The following is a 14,514-nucleotide window of genomic DNA, read 5'->3' as shown; positions in this document are numbered from 1 at the left end:
GTTAGAAAAAGCCCACTTTAAATAATTTTCTTACGAATATCGTTTAGTATCAGCTTCCAACAGCACGATACTTGAATGGAAACACTTCAAAGTACACAGATCGAAAAAAGAGTGTAAAATTCTGTGACATATGATGCACATAATTGGAGCGTGGGATATCGCAGAAGTTTACATGACATATCATGTAAAGTTCATGAAATATCATGTAAACTTCCATTATATGTCATGTAATTCAGCATGACTCTGAGAGTTTACATGACATATAACACAAATTTACATGATATATCATGTAAACCATCATAACACTAAGTTTACATGACTAAAATGAAGTTTACATGACGTGTAAATCTCATTATTTTTATCTGTGTATGGTTCATCTAACTGAAACACAATTTCGACCCGGAGATCAATTTGACTCCGGTTTACGGTACTATGTTTAAAATATAGAGTGGTGTTTTTGACCCCTCACGTCGATCAATTTCACCCGAAATAGCTACCGGAAGTCTGTAGTCCAAATGTTGAACGCATCCTTAAGCCCATCCTAATATTGACCGATTCTCGCTGTTGAACGATTCACACTGGTTATCTGTTACATATTTGTCATATTGTAATATTTTTAAGTTTTCTGTGTGTGTTTTGGACAGGTTTCTAAGTGGTTCCAAGGGGCTTTCAAGGGTGGGGGTGGTGGTATTCAGTGATCTTGTACTGAAGCGTTTCAGGAGGGTTTTGGAGGGTTTTCCGAGGGTTTAGGAAATATTATGGTGTTTTCTGAGAGGTTTCAAGGTATATGGAGACGTTTTAGAGGTTTCAGGTGGTTAGGAATGTTCCGGGGGGATTTAGATGGGGTTTCTGGGGACTTTGTAGTGCTTCCGAGGAAGTTTCAAAGATATTAAGAGCAGTATCAAGGCGTTTTAAGATGTTGGAGCGGGTTTAAGGACAAATGTCTTGAAATCCCGCTTCAACACTGCAGAACATCAGGCGCTCAATTATTATGGAGCAAACTTCAAATAACAGTGCATTTTTAATTTTGTGCTTGCTCACTTGTAATAAGCCTAACATAAGAAGATTAGGTGCGCTCGAAATCATGCGTAGTTACCCAAAGTCGGTCATTGTGGCGGTCATATTGGGATTCTAACAAGTCTGTCCTTAAGGAGGAAGTTCAAGGGATTCCCAATGCGTTTCGGGATGTTCCAGAGGGATTTGGAAATAGTTTCCGGTGGTTTCAGGATGCTTTCAAGAATGTTTCAGGGATGTTTCTTAAGGCTTAAAAGACGTTTCAAAGTGGTACAAGGTGTTTAAATATGTTTCCGGGGCTTAAGGGAGTTTCAAGATCCATTCAAACTAGCTGCAAGTGGTTTTATATGGGCTTTGGAGCATTTCAAGGAGTTTTAGGGGGTTAGGGGTAATTTTAAAGCGTTTCAGGAGGCGCTTAGAAGTGGTTCCGGAGCATTGAGGGTGCTTTCAAGGAGCGCTCAGTAATTGTTTAGAGGTGTTTCTGGGGATGGGTTTAAATGGGTTTTTGGGAGGCTTTCCAGACAGTTTCAGAAGGGGGCCCAGAGGGGTTTCAAAGTGCTTCTAAGTGTTTCTGGGGGTTTTGGAGAAGTTCTGAGGTTTCAATAGATTTCATGAGACTTTCAAGAGATCGTCAGTGTATTTCAAGGGTTTCAAAGCGTTTCAGAGGAAAATTGGATCCGATGACCTATCCTCACGGGAATTCTTGAACACCCGTGTAACGTGTATTTTTTTTGTCAAGAACGTACTTCAACTATACACTGGTGACTTGGTAGCAAAACTTGTTTCGTAACAGCAATTTCCTCAGATTATTTTATCAATAATTGTTTAGTGTTTGTGACATCAGCAGTCAAAATTTAATCAAGTTTGTTAATGCAAATTAATTACAATTTTGCAGGTAGCCAAATTATAGACTGTTTCAGAAATTATAAATACACTTTGTTTATTAAATTAAATGGACAGATCTAATGATGTTTACCAACTTTTTTCAGAGAATAGCATATTGTACTCCATATTTTTATATTTCCTTTCAATTGTCTTGATATTTTAAAGAACAGTCGAGTTCTCCAACAAATAACTTAATTTTTCAAATTTACATTTGCACAAAGGTGTTTTTTAATGATTTCAACATTTTTTATCACTAAATACCAAAAATTATCTAAATTTTTATCACATTCGCTTTCTCAACAAGTTGTCTAAGGAATGCCTTGATCAAAATTTGAAAAAAATCGATAAAGGCATTTCCACAACATTTTTTCGGAGATCAAGTTTCTCATTTTTTAAGGTTTTCTACGGAACATAAGAACTACCATACAGTTTCTCAGCTTTCCTGAACGCATTTAATCTAAACTAACTTATTTTTTCAGCTCATTTGATCCTTCAGATGACAAAGCTTGTCATACCATAAAAACGAATGCAGTAAACAGTAATTAAGACATTCGTTTGCTTAACGTTTGTTGCTATTGGTGTTGTTGAGAAATTTGAAACAAATTTTTTTGTTTTGAGTAGGCCCGTAATGGTGGTTCTTGATCAAATATTCCAGTAAAAATTACTTTAACCAATCGAGAAATGTCTTTTTTTATCGATACAGCAATTTTTATTGTGTTTGAAAATTAAATATTTTATCTGTGAGATTTTTTTCTTTTCTACTATGCTACATTTTTTAACCACTTTGTGCAACTTCAAATTTTGATCATCTTGTTTACAGAGCCCTATTTTTTAACTTTTACCAGAAACATCCACAAAATTGGTATTATTTGCTTCGTTAGCGTGTTTACTATAAGAGCTAGAAGAAACTTTTTTGGATATTGTGCTCAAATTGAAATGGCAGGTTATCGTTAGTGTATTTATAATTTCTGAAACAGTCTATACTACAATCAGTGCTACGTCATGTCATTTACATCAGCCATTTATATTGCGTGAGAATTACTTAAGTTTGATTTATTTTAAGTTTTTTTAGAAACTGTTTTTTTAAGTGGTTAACAATTGGTGAATTGTCCTACATAAGTGATCCGATTTTGTCAGCCTCTTCTCGGAACACATGTTTCGCTCTCTACAAAAACTTAAACAGTTTTTCAAACTTTTTATCCCTGTGTGTTCTGCATCTCAGTTGTAAGTTGATGATAAACAATAATAAATTAGTTAAAATTTGACTGTAAGATAATGACAGCAAAAAGTTTGTCGCAAAATGGGGCTGACAAAATCGGGTCCTTACTGTATTTGAATTAATCTCGGGAGATATTAATGGTGATAGTTTTGATAAAATTATTGAAGATATTGTAGAAAATGTTTCTGAACATTCTTATAGAGAAAATTTCTAGAAGAATCACTGGAGAAATCCCTTGACGCATCCCTGAAAAATATCCGTGGTAGTATACTTCAAAACTGAAACCAGAGGAGAAGTTATTAGGAGACATCCCCAAATTAGGGGTTTTCTTCAAATTTGTTTTGGATGCATTCCTGAACAAATTTCTAGAAGTATTCCTGGAGAAGAAATTGCTGAAGGTATTCCTGTAGGCATTTGCGATGATTCCTTGAAAGTATACCTGAAGTATCACTGGAGACATTTCTCTCTCTTCATGGCGTAACGTCCTCACTGGGACAAAGCCTGCTTCTCAGCTTAGTGTTCTATGAGCACTTCCACAGTTATTAACTGAGAGCTTCCTCTGCCAATGACCGTTTTGCATGTGTATATCGTGTGGCAGGCACGAAGATACTCTATGCCCAAGGAAGTCAAGGAAATTTCCTTTACGAAAAGATCCTGGACCGACCGGGAATCGAACCCGTCACCCTCAGCATGGTCATGCTGAATACCCGTGCGTTTACCGCCTCGGCTATATGAGCCCTGGAGACATTACTGCAAAAAAAAATCTGAAAAAAAACACAATGATGAAATGCTTGGAAGTGTCTCTGAAGCGTTCTAGGAGATATTATTGATGAATTCCGTAAGGTTTTCTTGGTGCAATCTTTAAAAATATTCAGATAGATAGACTTGAAGAAATCCCTGCAAAAACTTCTGAGAGAATTCGTGAGAAACTTCCAGGAAGCGTTGCTGAAAAAAATCCGTGAAGATATTCCTAAAAATAACACTGAACATATTCCCTGAAAGTATTCATGGAAGACACACCCGAAGAAATACTTGGAGGTGTAGGTAAAAACACCACTACAAATTTATCCAAAATCCTGATGAAATTTCGCAAAAAAAGTTTTTTTTAACGTATCTATGAAGAAATCGCAGTCAAAATTGCTTGAGGTATTCCTGAAAAGTCCTTGAATGTGTTGCTGGAAAGATTTCTCAAGGTTCTCTGTTAAAAAGTTTTCATACACTACCCGTTATAAGTATAGATTCACAAAAAGTATTGCAACAATTGTGCATCACATTGACTTACCTCGATATCTCTAAATCAGAATAACTTTGCTAAAGGCAGCATCTTTGAAGGTCCTCAGGTTTTGGGATATCGAGGTGAATCAATGTGATGCACAATTGTTGCAATACTTTTTGTGAGTCTATACTTATGACAGGTAGTGTATATGAACCAATAATGTATTTACATATATTAACATAATTTACGTAATTTGATTCACGTATATTTCCAATGTCGAAGGTAAATGACTCATTCAATATATCAACTTCAACTCTGCTAGTCCTGCGTTGAAAACGCAAAGCCAAGCCCCTTGTTAGTGCTAAGAATACATTGTACAACAGGCCCACACGCTGATAACAAAAAAAAACGCATTCCCTATTCTGTTTTTCCCGCAGGAGCAACAGCACAATCAGCAACTATCAGCAATAAGTCACCATCGCCGGAGAACACGATCAAAAGCAACAACCGGATAGGCGCCGGCGGCAATGGCACTGGCGGAGGGGGTAACGGTGGAGGGGCCGTTGACTTTGCTGACGAACTGGCGGCCAAATTGACGCTCAAGAAGCAAAAGAACATTAGCAATAGTAGTACCAACAATAACAACAATAACAACAACAACAATGCCATCGTAAACAGTAACAACAGTATCAACAACCAGGTACCGGTGACGGAGAGCAATCTACGGACGAACCGAGGACCCCCACCGCAACCCCCGGTCCAGCTGTTGAAGGTAAATGTGTGTGGGGCTGCCCTTTGTTGGATGCGCGCGATCGCGGTTTTTCACTTAAATACCTACCTAATGTATATCGAATGTCATTTCAGAACGCCAATGATTCATCGAGCTACAACACGCTGGGGAAGTCGAGCTATTCCAGTCAAAAGAGGTACGGTTTCCGTTCTAAGGTTTGTGTGTAGACTCGTGATAACAGTTTATCGACTGCAGCTGTTGGATCAAGTAGTATAGGGTGTTTGCGGGTTTCCCTTATAGCTTACGTGTGTTGAAGAGTGACATAATTCTAGTGACGTTCGTTTTTAGCGCGTTGTTCATTGTTTGATTGATTTGAGTCATATCGGTGTGTTTAAGAGTAGATTAGAATTTCAAGAATTCGATAGCTTGTAGCATTTATCCACTTTCAGTTGTTAGAAGGGGCCTCCCCGTAGGCATTTGTTCATATCAACTTTTATAAAGGATTTTATGTAGGTATGTCAGAGAGCCCTATGATAATTGAAATAGAGTTGATGTGATTAAGATTCGCTTCTTGAAATGTTTGAAATTTTTATAGATTGTAGTATAGAACTGTTTCAAGATCATTTTTAAAAAGTCTGTGATAAATTGAAGATCACACATAGTTATTGTTTACATAATGTATTTATCATAGAAGTTTTTTTATCTATTAGCACCTAAGTATATCCAATACAATTCATCTTAGCACACTATCATTCCCCTTTTGAATTTTTGCTAGTATTCTCATCACACAAAAAACATTTCTCTTTTCCCTCTTTCTCTGTATCTCTGTTTATACAAAACTTCCTCTTCGGGTTGTTCACTCATCAACGCTCATCCCTAAATCATCATCAACCGAACGATTCGAAATGGATCACCTTCACCCACTGGGGTAAGTAGTCAGGCACCATCGACCCCGCCAAGCTCGTCGCCCTCGAATGGGCCCACCTCAGCAGTCACTAGTCCCATCGGAAGCCTCAGTGTGCTACCGAACAAATCGACCCTGTTTGGCGGCAGCAGTTCGCCAGCACCCTCAGTGCCTCAGACGCAACCGAGCCCCAAGCCGGTGCCGAACCATGGAAAACCAAATCTGGCCCCGAAGCCGCCGGGGATGCAGCTCAACACGAGCGTGGCCAACAACAGCAACAACAATGGTCGTGTGGCCCGACATCACAGCATGCGGAGTCCCAGGTAAGTGTCGGTTGAGTGTGTTCCCTGTGTGGTTTGTGTCTATCTGTACTATGGTATCTCGTGACCCTTTTGTTCGGTTCAAGATCAAACATCTTCTTAACTTTTGTTTATTTGCTATGATCACACCAGGTCACCACCAGTGGCACCGAGTGGTCCCAACTATCCAAATCATTTCGGAACTCTGCGAGGTCCACCATCGAGCTTTACATCTTCGGAGTCGTTAGCTAGGCAAAACAATCCTATAGGTAAATACTTACATCTTGTTCTACAACTGTTCAATTGTTGAAACTATGAACATCTTCTCTCACCCAGGACGACCTGCGGCGCCGCCTCCGAAGCCACCCGCCATGAAACCACCACCCCCGCCTCCGATACGCAGCGTTTCCAACACCAACCTGTCGCATTTACCCATGAGTTTGGCACCGGAGCCGACGGAACCGAACTTCGGTTCCGCGAACAACGTGGCCAGTGCCGTCGCCGACGAGCTCAAGTCCAAGCTAGTCAACAGCGGTTCGGCGAACAATGTCGCAACGCTCACCAGCACCACATCTTCCAATTCGATCGTATCGAACAGCCAGCTCAGCATCGCTAGCACCAAAACCATCAGCAGTGGCAGTATTAAATCGACGGCGCCTCCGCTCCCGCCGCATCGGACGTGTCCGGCACCACCACCACCGGTAAGTGCGAAGTTAGGCTAAGGATATTCTATGAACTATTTTCTTCCGCGCAAATGAACTAAAAATGTCGCCATTCAGCGGATACTGAACGGAAACCTTATTAGGAATATCTGAAGAGTTCTAGCAGGAATTTCTGCTGGTGTTCAAAGAGAAATTCCTAAAGGGAGAAATCTGAAAACAATAACGAGAGTGTTTTCTATACCAATCCTTAGAGAAGTTACAGGAAGAAATTGTTCAGGAATACTTGGAGAAACCTGTGGAGCAAGTGGAGCAATCTTATCAAGAATTTTCCATCAGGCATGCGTTTTCCAAGGATTTCTCCATGGATTCTTCCAAAAGTTGCTCTTGGCATTTATCCGCAGATTTCTCTATGAATGTCTTCAGAAATTCCTCAAGATAATCCTTTAGGAACGCCCACTGGGATTCCTTCAGAAGTTCCTTCTGTGATTTCTACAGGGATTTTTCAAAAGAATCCTCAACGAATTCCGTTTGGCAATTCCCCAGAATGCTTGCTGGATTTCGTCTAAAAATTCCAGACGTGATTCCTGAGGGGTTCCCAAGGATTCCTCCAGAAATTCCTCTTATCCAAGAATTTCTCTTGCTAGGATTCCTCCAACTGATCTTGATGTCATTTATCCGGCAATTCGATCTGTAATTCATCCAATTTTTTTCAGGGATGTCATTGGAACTTCTCTAAGGATCTTTCTAGAAATTTTTCTTCAATAATGGAAATAATGTTCAGATTATTATGAGAATTTCTGTTGAAATCTCCTGAAATCCTGCAAGAAGTCTCGCAGGGATTCTTCAAGCAATTCCTGCTGGATATCCACCAGGAATTCTCGGAGGATTCTGCGAAAACTGCAGAAATACCATTTGGAAATGCTTGAGAAATATCAGCAAGTATGTTTGAAAAAAATCCTGGCATTCATGAAGGAATCCCACCAAGAAGTTCTGGAGGTATTCCGCGAGAAATTTCTAGAGAAATCCTTGAAGAAATCCCTAACGGAATTACTGGAGTTTAGCAAAATTCCATTGGGAATCCATGAGAAATCTGAAGATGATTTCTCAAACGATGCCTCCTTCAATTCCGTTAGGGATGGCTGCTTGGGTTCCTCCGAAAACTCCTCCCAGTTTTCCTCCAGTCCTCCAGGATTTTCTGCTGGGATTCCTCAAGGAAGTCCTTTATAAATTCTCCCAGGAATTGCTGTATGAATTTATTCAGAAATTTCTTCAAGGAAATGTCAGTAATCACTGCTTGGATTTTTAGGATTGGATATCTTACTGATTTTTTTTCGGAAATTCTTGTTGAGATTTCTCAAGAAATTTCCTACAAAATGTATGCATTTTCCTGCTGAATAATCTTCAATTATTACTCTTGAGAGTTCTGCAAGGACTCATGGGAAACCCAGAAAAAAATCCTGGAGGATTCCTGCCAGAAGCGTCTAGAAGAATTCCAGTAGCAGTCCTGGAGAAATCTTAGCAGTAGTAGCAAATAATTCTAAAAGGATTCCCAGTAGAAATACTACGTTTCTGGAGAAAACCATGAATTAATTATAGCAAGGATTGCTGGAGGAATTCCAGCAAGAATTTCCTAGTGGTAATGTCAGATGATTTTTTTTTTAGGGGGAAAATCTCTAGGTACCACAGGAGGAATTTGTGGAAGATTTTTGACAGCCATATCTAGTATCCTTACCCATATCTGCCCAGCGTCCTATGAATAGGACAGTCCTTTTTTGTGAATATCTCCAGAATTAGGCAACATTTTAGAATACTTTCTTCAGAGAAGATGTTCTCCACATCCAAACCTTGTTCATAGTGAACAATTATAGTTTGGTTCACTAGGTGGCGTAAATGATGCTGCAAAGATTGCATGTTGTCACGATCTATGAGCTTCATTTCCAATGCAAAAGAAATGTATTTTCCTGGAATCTTGACAATGTTTAATAATTTATAGTTCATATCTTCGGCAGAGTTGTTAATTAATACATACAAAAGTCAATGTATGATTGTATGTTTATATGCTTTTATGTTTGTATGTTCTTCTATTTTTATGCTTATATGACACATTCTACCGTGACGTTACAACGTTGCAACGTCACGCTACTCATTTCTATTTTTAACATACTTTCCCAATAAAAACTAACTTTAACTTCAACTAAGTTTAACAGATTAAACTTATTTGGAAATTTTACAAGGAATCCGAATATGTAAAAATATTTGAGAGTTCACAGTCGAATTTACGAGTTATAGTTGAAAATCTGACAGAAAAGGTGTCAAAACGTTGTAACTCACGGTAGAATGTGTCATATGTATGTTTGAATGTACTTATGTATGTATGTTCCGGTATAACTCTGGAATGCGCCAAGCAATTTCAATCAAATTTGGTATATACATTTCTTAGTATGTGGAGGTGGTTGTAGGTGTATTAAAATTCAAGATGGCGGCTCAGGTTCCAAGATGACGGCCAAAACTCCATAATGTATGCTATTTAACGGCAATGCTGCTTCGGATACTTTGCAATATGGGCATCTATCTATCGATCGTGCTTCATGAGTAAAATGTAAAAATTAATATTCAAAGTCATTTTGAAATCCAAGATGGCGGACCATATTCAAGATAGCAGCCACGGAATGGTAGTTTGTGCTATGATACCATGTAATATGGGTACCTATCTATCAATCGGGCTTGATGAGCAAAAGGGTAGAGGGTCAGGGTAGATGGTAGGATAGCGGGTAGGGTAAACGGTGGAGCTCACGGTCGGGTAGAGGATTTGGGTGAAGGATAGAATAGAGGGGGTGGAGTAGAAGGTTAGGGTAGAGGATAGTGTAAATAGATAGTAGGGAAGAGGGTAGGGTGAGAGTTGGCGAAGGTTCAGGGTAGAGTGTAGGGTAGACTGTACGATTAAGCACAATATAGAGAGTATGATGAAGGATTAGAGTAGAGGGTACGGTAAGGGATAAGGCAGTGGTTGTGGCGGAGCATAAGGTAGAGGGTAGGGCAGATGGTAGGGTTGAGGGTTATGGTTGAGCGAAGGACCGAGGGTTGGGATAGAGGGCAGAGAGGACAGTAAGGTAGAGGATAACGAGTAGGGTAAAGAAGTGAATTGAGATTAGTTGAGATGAAATTTTCTCGATATACCTTCAGGACTTCTTTCCGATATTTCTTCAGGCATTCCTCTCGATAATCTTCCCAGGATTCCTCCCGGGATTCTTTCGAATATTGCTTCCGGAATTGTTGTGGTAACGTCGTCATTTCGCACGTTTTGTTATCTACAAGCGAGTTCAGCTCCTCATGCATGGCGATTATCCACTGCAACTGGTAACGTTCAATTCCACTAACGGCTTCATTGTAGTTGCGAGGTTCGTCCACCAAATGCGCAGCTGCTCCACTTATTTCTTAGTAACGAAGAGAGTGCCCTCTCTTGATCTTTGTTGATACGCTTTGATCTCCGACTTGATCCATACTCGTTCAAATCCTGATCTTCGCCTAATACCTCCAGTTGTTCGCAGCGGGTTTTTGTTCATCGGGATTACTTATTTGCAGATTCTCGCTACAGGAACTGTTTAATTTGTACTGCAACACGTTGTTAATGACCTTGCTCTGCGCATCCGATTCTCGGTTGTTATTGTTGGTCTTCGACTGTTGAAAGCTGCGTCCCTGCTGATTACTACCTTCAGTGTATCCGTGTCCATGAACCGCCATCCTTTGTGATCACCGGAGTATCCGATGAAAGTCATTGGGCTTGATACTGGACTAAGCTTCTTCCTCTGTTGTTTCGGTATATGGATGAACGCCTGACATACGAAATCAGGCAGATGATGCATGTCTGGTTTCCTTCCAGTCCAATTTTCGTGAGGTGTCGACGATGCTGATTTTGACGATAAAACGTTCTGCAGGTACTGCCTATGATCGCATAATTGTCCCATATGAATAGGAAACCCAGCAAAGATGGGACTGATATGCGATCATGGGCAGTACAGCTGTGTTCATGGCTTCGACCCAGAATCTGTCGTTCAGCGTCCGCCAACATGCATATTGCCATCTTGATTGAGTAACGGTTACGCCTCTCTGCAACACCATTCGATTGGGATGAATAACTTGTCATGTACTGCGGCAATATCCCGTTCTGTCGATAAAATCACTTGAATGCTTCACAGGTGTACTCACCGCCGTTGTCCGACCTGATCGCTTTCGGTGTTCGGTTGAATTGCGTTTGGAGCATTTTGAAGAACTGTTGAATTTTCTCCATTACTTCGGACTTCTTCTTCATGAAGTACACACAGTATCATGAAGTACCTGAATCCACTCAGAGACTTGGTATGTAGACAATTCTTGGTGTGATTATGTTCAACGATCATCGCTTGTTTACCGTGTTCCTTCAATCGATAGAGAACTACACGCTTGACCGCTACAGCAGCACCTTTTTTCCAGTAATAATCCGACAGCCCTGTTTACCGAATTGTACATCCGCTCTCTTTTCGATTGTCCGATCACGGACACTGGACGGAGGATGGCCGGCTCTTCCCACTGAAGAGGGCCGCAGGAACAAAGCTGCAGACGATAGCTCGACGACGGAATAACTCTTAAGTGTTAGCCTTGTAAAAGGCTGATTGAGTGGCTGTCCAAGGAAAACGCTTGATGGTTGGATTTCACTGATGTTTATTCGACAAACGTTAAACAAATACTGATCCTGATGCAAGAAAATGTCATCACTTATATACACTACCCCAGCATTCCCATTTCATACCACCCACCAATCAGCGCAAGCCTCGCTCGCATTGGTTGGTGCCCAAGTCGATGCTCAGATGCGAACATGGCAAAACATGTTCACCGCGTCTCTCGTCCACCGTTCGCTCGCATGATGCTGGCCGTCACCACCGCTGATTCGTTTAGTCGCTTGTCGCCTGTCAGCCAAGGAAGAGCAGTTAGGATGAGAAGTGCGTGTTCCAACGAGAAGAGGGAAGCTAAATGGACAGTATTTCAATATTACTCTATACTCGTTCGCTCTGTGCGCGAACATCGATAACCTTGCTTACGGACTGCACTGCCCCTATTCGCATAACAGTCCCATGTTTGCTGGGTTTCCTATTCACAAGGGACTGTTATGCGAATGGGGGCAGTGCAGGTCCATCTCTAATCTAGCAACAAAAAGAACTTCCGATAGCGTTTTGGCTGTTCGATCTCCACGTTCTTCGACGCTGTGAATTGTTCCGACACTTCTGCTCCATTTGCAAGGAATGCACTACTTTGACCCATACTTGGTTTTATAGTATCAAAGAAACTCCGGTCGTAGCAAATAATCCATTGTTTCTTCTGATACCAGACGTCATCACCCAGAACGAAAGCATACGGTTTCTCCTTCTTCGGGTTTTCGGCAGGTTTTTGATTCTTCCTTCCGAATTTCGAGTCATCATCGTTCAGCTTTTTGGAGTATTCTAGAAGCTTGCCCTTTAGGAAATCCATTTTCAGATCGTCATCCTTCAGGATCAGCAATGCCGTCCGCACATGCTCGAAGAACACCGGCGAACTTCGCAATAAAATTACTACTTGGACGTCTTCTCCTAGATCCTTTCCGGCACTTTGTAGCCTTGAGCTCCTCCAGGTCATAGATGTAACCTTCATGCAGTGTCGCCACCTTCCACCTGCTTTTTATCGAAGACTTGACAAATTAGGGTCACGCTTGAAAACATCGACGTCTTTTGATGTTGACTCTGGAGCCGCTCCTAGGTTTCCTTGGCCGTTCTTGAGTTCCTGATGAACGGATGTTGTCGCTTTTCGACCAGAAGTGAAATCGTTGCCCGAGCTTTCCGGTCTCTAGATGTTGAAGTAATCGTGCAACGTATTTCCAAAAGTCTTCTCGTTCTAACAGCATTTTGGCTTCAAAACTCCATTGCGGGTAGTTTCCGTTGGTTAGCTTCTCGATTCCCATTTTGGTATCCATTTTCGATCAAAATTTTTGTTCTTGAAAAAGGTGAAGCTTTTTTGCACCTAGCCTGCTGGGCTCATAACCTCTCAAGGCACCGTTATAGTTACGCGTGAGAGTAGGAGTGCGCGTGTGCGGAGCCGCAAAGAAGAATATCAACAACAGCAAATCCACGCGAATCCTCTGTACGTGCACTCCCACGTCCCACTCTCACTTTGACGCGCCACTATGGCAGCGCAGTGGGTAGTGTTACGATAAATGCAGGAATAAGTATATTAACAGCAATGATTGGAATGATGTGTACGTCTAGTCTAATACTTATGACACACAAGTGATACAAGAATCACTGTACAATTGCGCTTGAAATGAGTGCCATACTGAAAATTCTCTCAGTTCAAGTCATTCTTGTCAAAATTTTCTTGACACTGCGTACCGTTGTACAGGAATCACACTCGTATCACATGTCTGTCCGGGGTATAACACATACTTCTGACTCATGCTATAGGGCTGTTTGCAGTTCAGAAGGAATTTCTCGGCCTATCTTGATGCATGACAAATTCCTTGCCTGAATCATCCAAGAAATCGTTTATCTTTGATCACAGTAAATACGCATTAGGGAAGAAATAACAATTCAAATGGCAGTAACTGTAGAAAGTTCTCAAGAAATTTCTTGAGCAATTTCTCTTGAACACGAAACTGGGTTTATAGTACCGTAATCCGGGGTGACATTGATCATAATTTTCGATCTTTGGTGAACAATTCTCTTGTTAAAGCAAACGTTACATGTTTAATATTTTTAAAACAATTACAAGCCCTCTGAGTAGGGTGGGGCGGGGCAAGATGGGTCGCGGGGCAAGATGGGTCAGTGCCATTTTCGGGCGCGCATTACTCATGTTTTGATTATGTTAATAATTTTGTTAGATGACCAGCATGAATATACAAAAGTTTGGAGCATTGATTGAAAAATTATTCACGCTCATTGGAAATAAAAAATAAAATGGTTTTTAGCCATTTTTCTTATGCGATACATTCCATATAATCTCCATATAAACGGCCGCGGGGCAAGATGGGTCACCTTCAATTTTAAACGTATTTTTGGAGCATTCAAAAGTTATTTATTTTTTATTACAAGACTATCTCATAAATGACTTCAATCTAGCGAAATGAACGCTCAAAATTATAACAAAAAATCTGATAATTTTTTAGTGAAAACATCGATTTTCAAGTCGCCTTAGGACCACTTAAATCGTAAAGTTTTTTATATTCTAAATAAATTTATAAAATGTTTACTAGTAGCTCTTGTTTACTCAGTATGGATATGGAGCATATATGATCGGCGTTAAGTCAGACCGGACCATCTGTTTTTCAATGATTTCGAGAAAACGTCATGCAAGCGCTTGAAATATCAAATCCCTGGCATTATTTTCAGAAATACTATTATTCCTTTATGTAATGACACATGTGCATCTAAATCACGTCGAAAAGTTCAGTTTGAACGAACTCCTCAGCTTATCTTTACCTGCCCAAAAAATCGCGTAGTCCACTCTGACTGAACGCCGACCATATGAATGTGGAACAAATCTTATATTTTGACGTTTTTCGTTGAGAAAACGTGAATTTCTT

General features: G+C 40.5%; 1 protein-coding gene across 3 annotated transcripts in view; it reads left to right on the top strand.

Moving 5' to 3' along the window:
* LOC109426339 (WAS/WASL-interacting protein family member 1) overlaps positions 1 to 14,514 on the top strand; it is a 69,797-nt gene that overhangs the window by 48,015 nt on the left and 7,268 nt on the right. For 2 of the 3 annotated variants that reach the window (XM_029858146.2, XM_029858147.2), the window contains exons 3-7: positions 4,772 to 5,106; positions 5,199 to 5,260; positions 6,001 to 6,291; positions 6,421 to 6,536; positions 6,604 to 6,968. In XM_029858146.2, the coding sequence (XP_029714006.1) occupies positions 4,772 to 5,106; positions 5,199 to 5,260; positions 6,001 to 6,291; positions 6,421 to 6,536; positions 6,604 to 6,968 (1,169 nt within the window). The remainder of the gene's footprint in view (positions 1 to 4,771; positions 5,107 to 5,198; positions 5,261 to 6,000; positions 6,292 to 6,420; positions 6,537 to 6,603; positions 6,969 to 14,514) is intronic. The other variant, XM_029858148.2, reaches the window with a different exon arrangement.

The sequence above is a fragment of the Aedes albopictus genome, chromosome 3 (assembly GCF_035046485.1).
Source record: "Aedes albopictus strain Foshan chromosome 3, AalbF5, whole genome shotgun sequence".
NCBI lineage: Eukaryota > Metazoa > Arthropoda > Insecta > Diptera > Culicidae > Aedes > Aedes albopictus.
The sequence above is the reverse complement of the archived record's forward strand: the minus strand, read 5'-3'. Positions and strand labels throughout refer to the sequence as shown.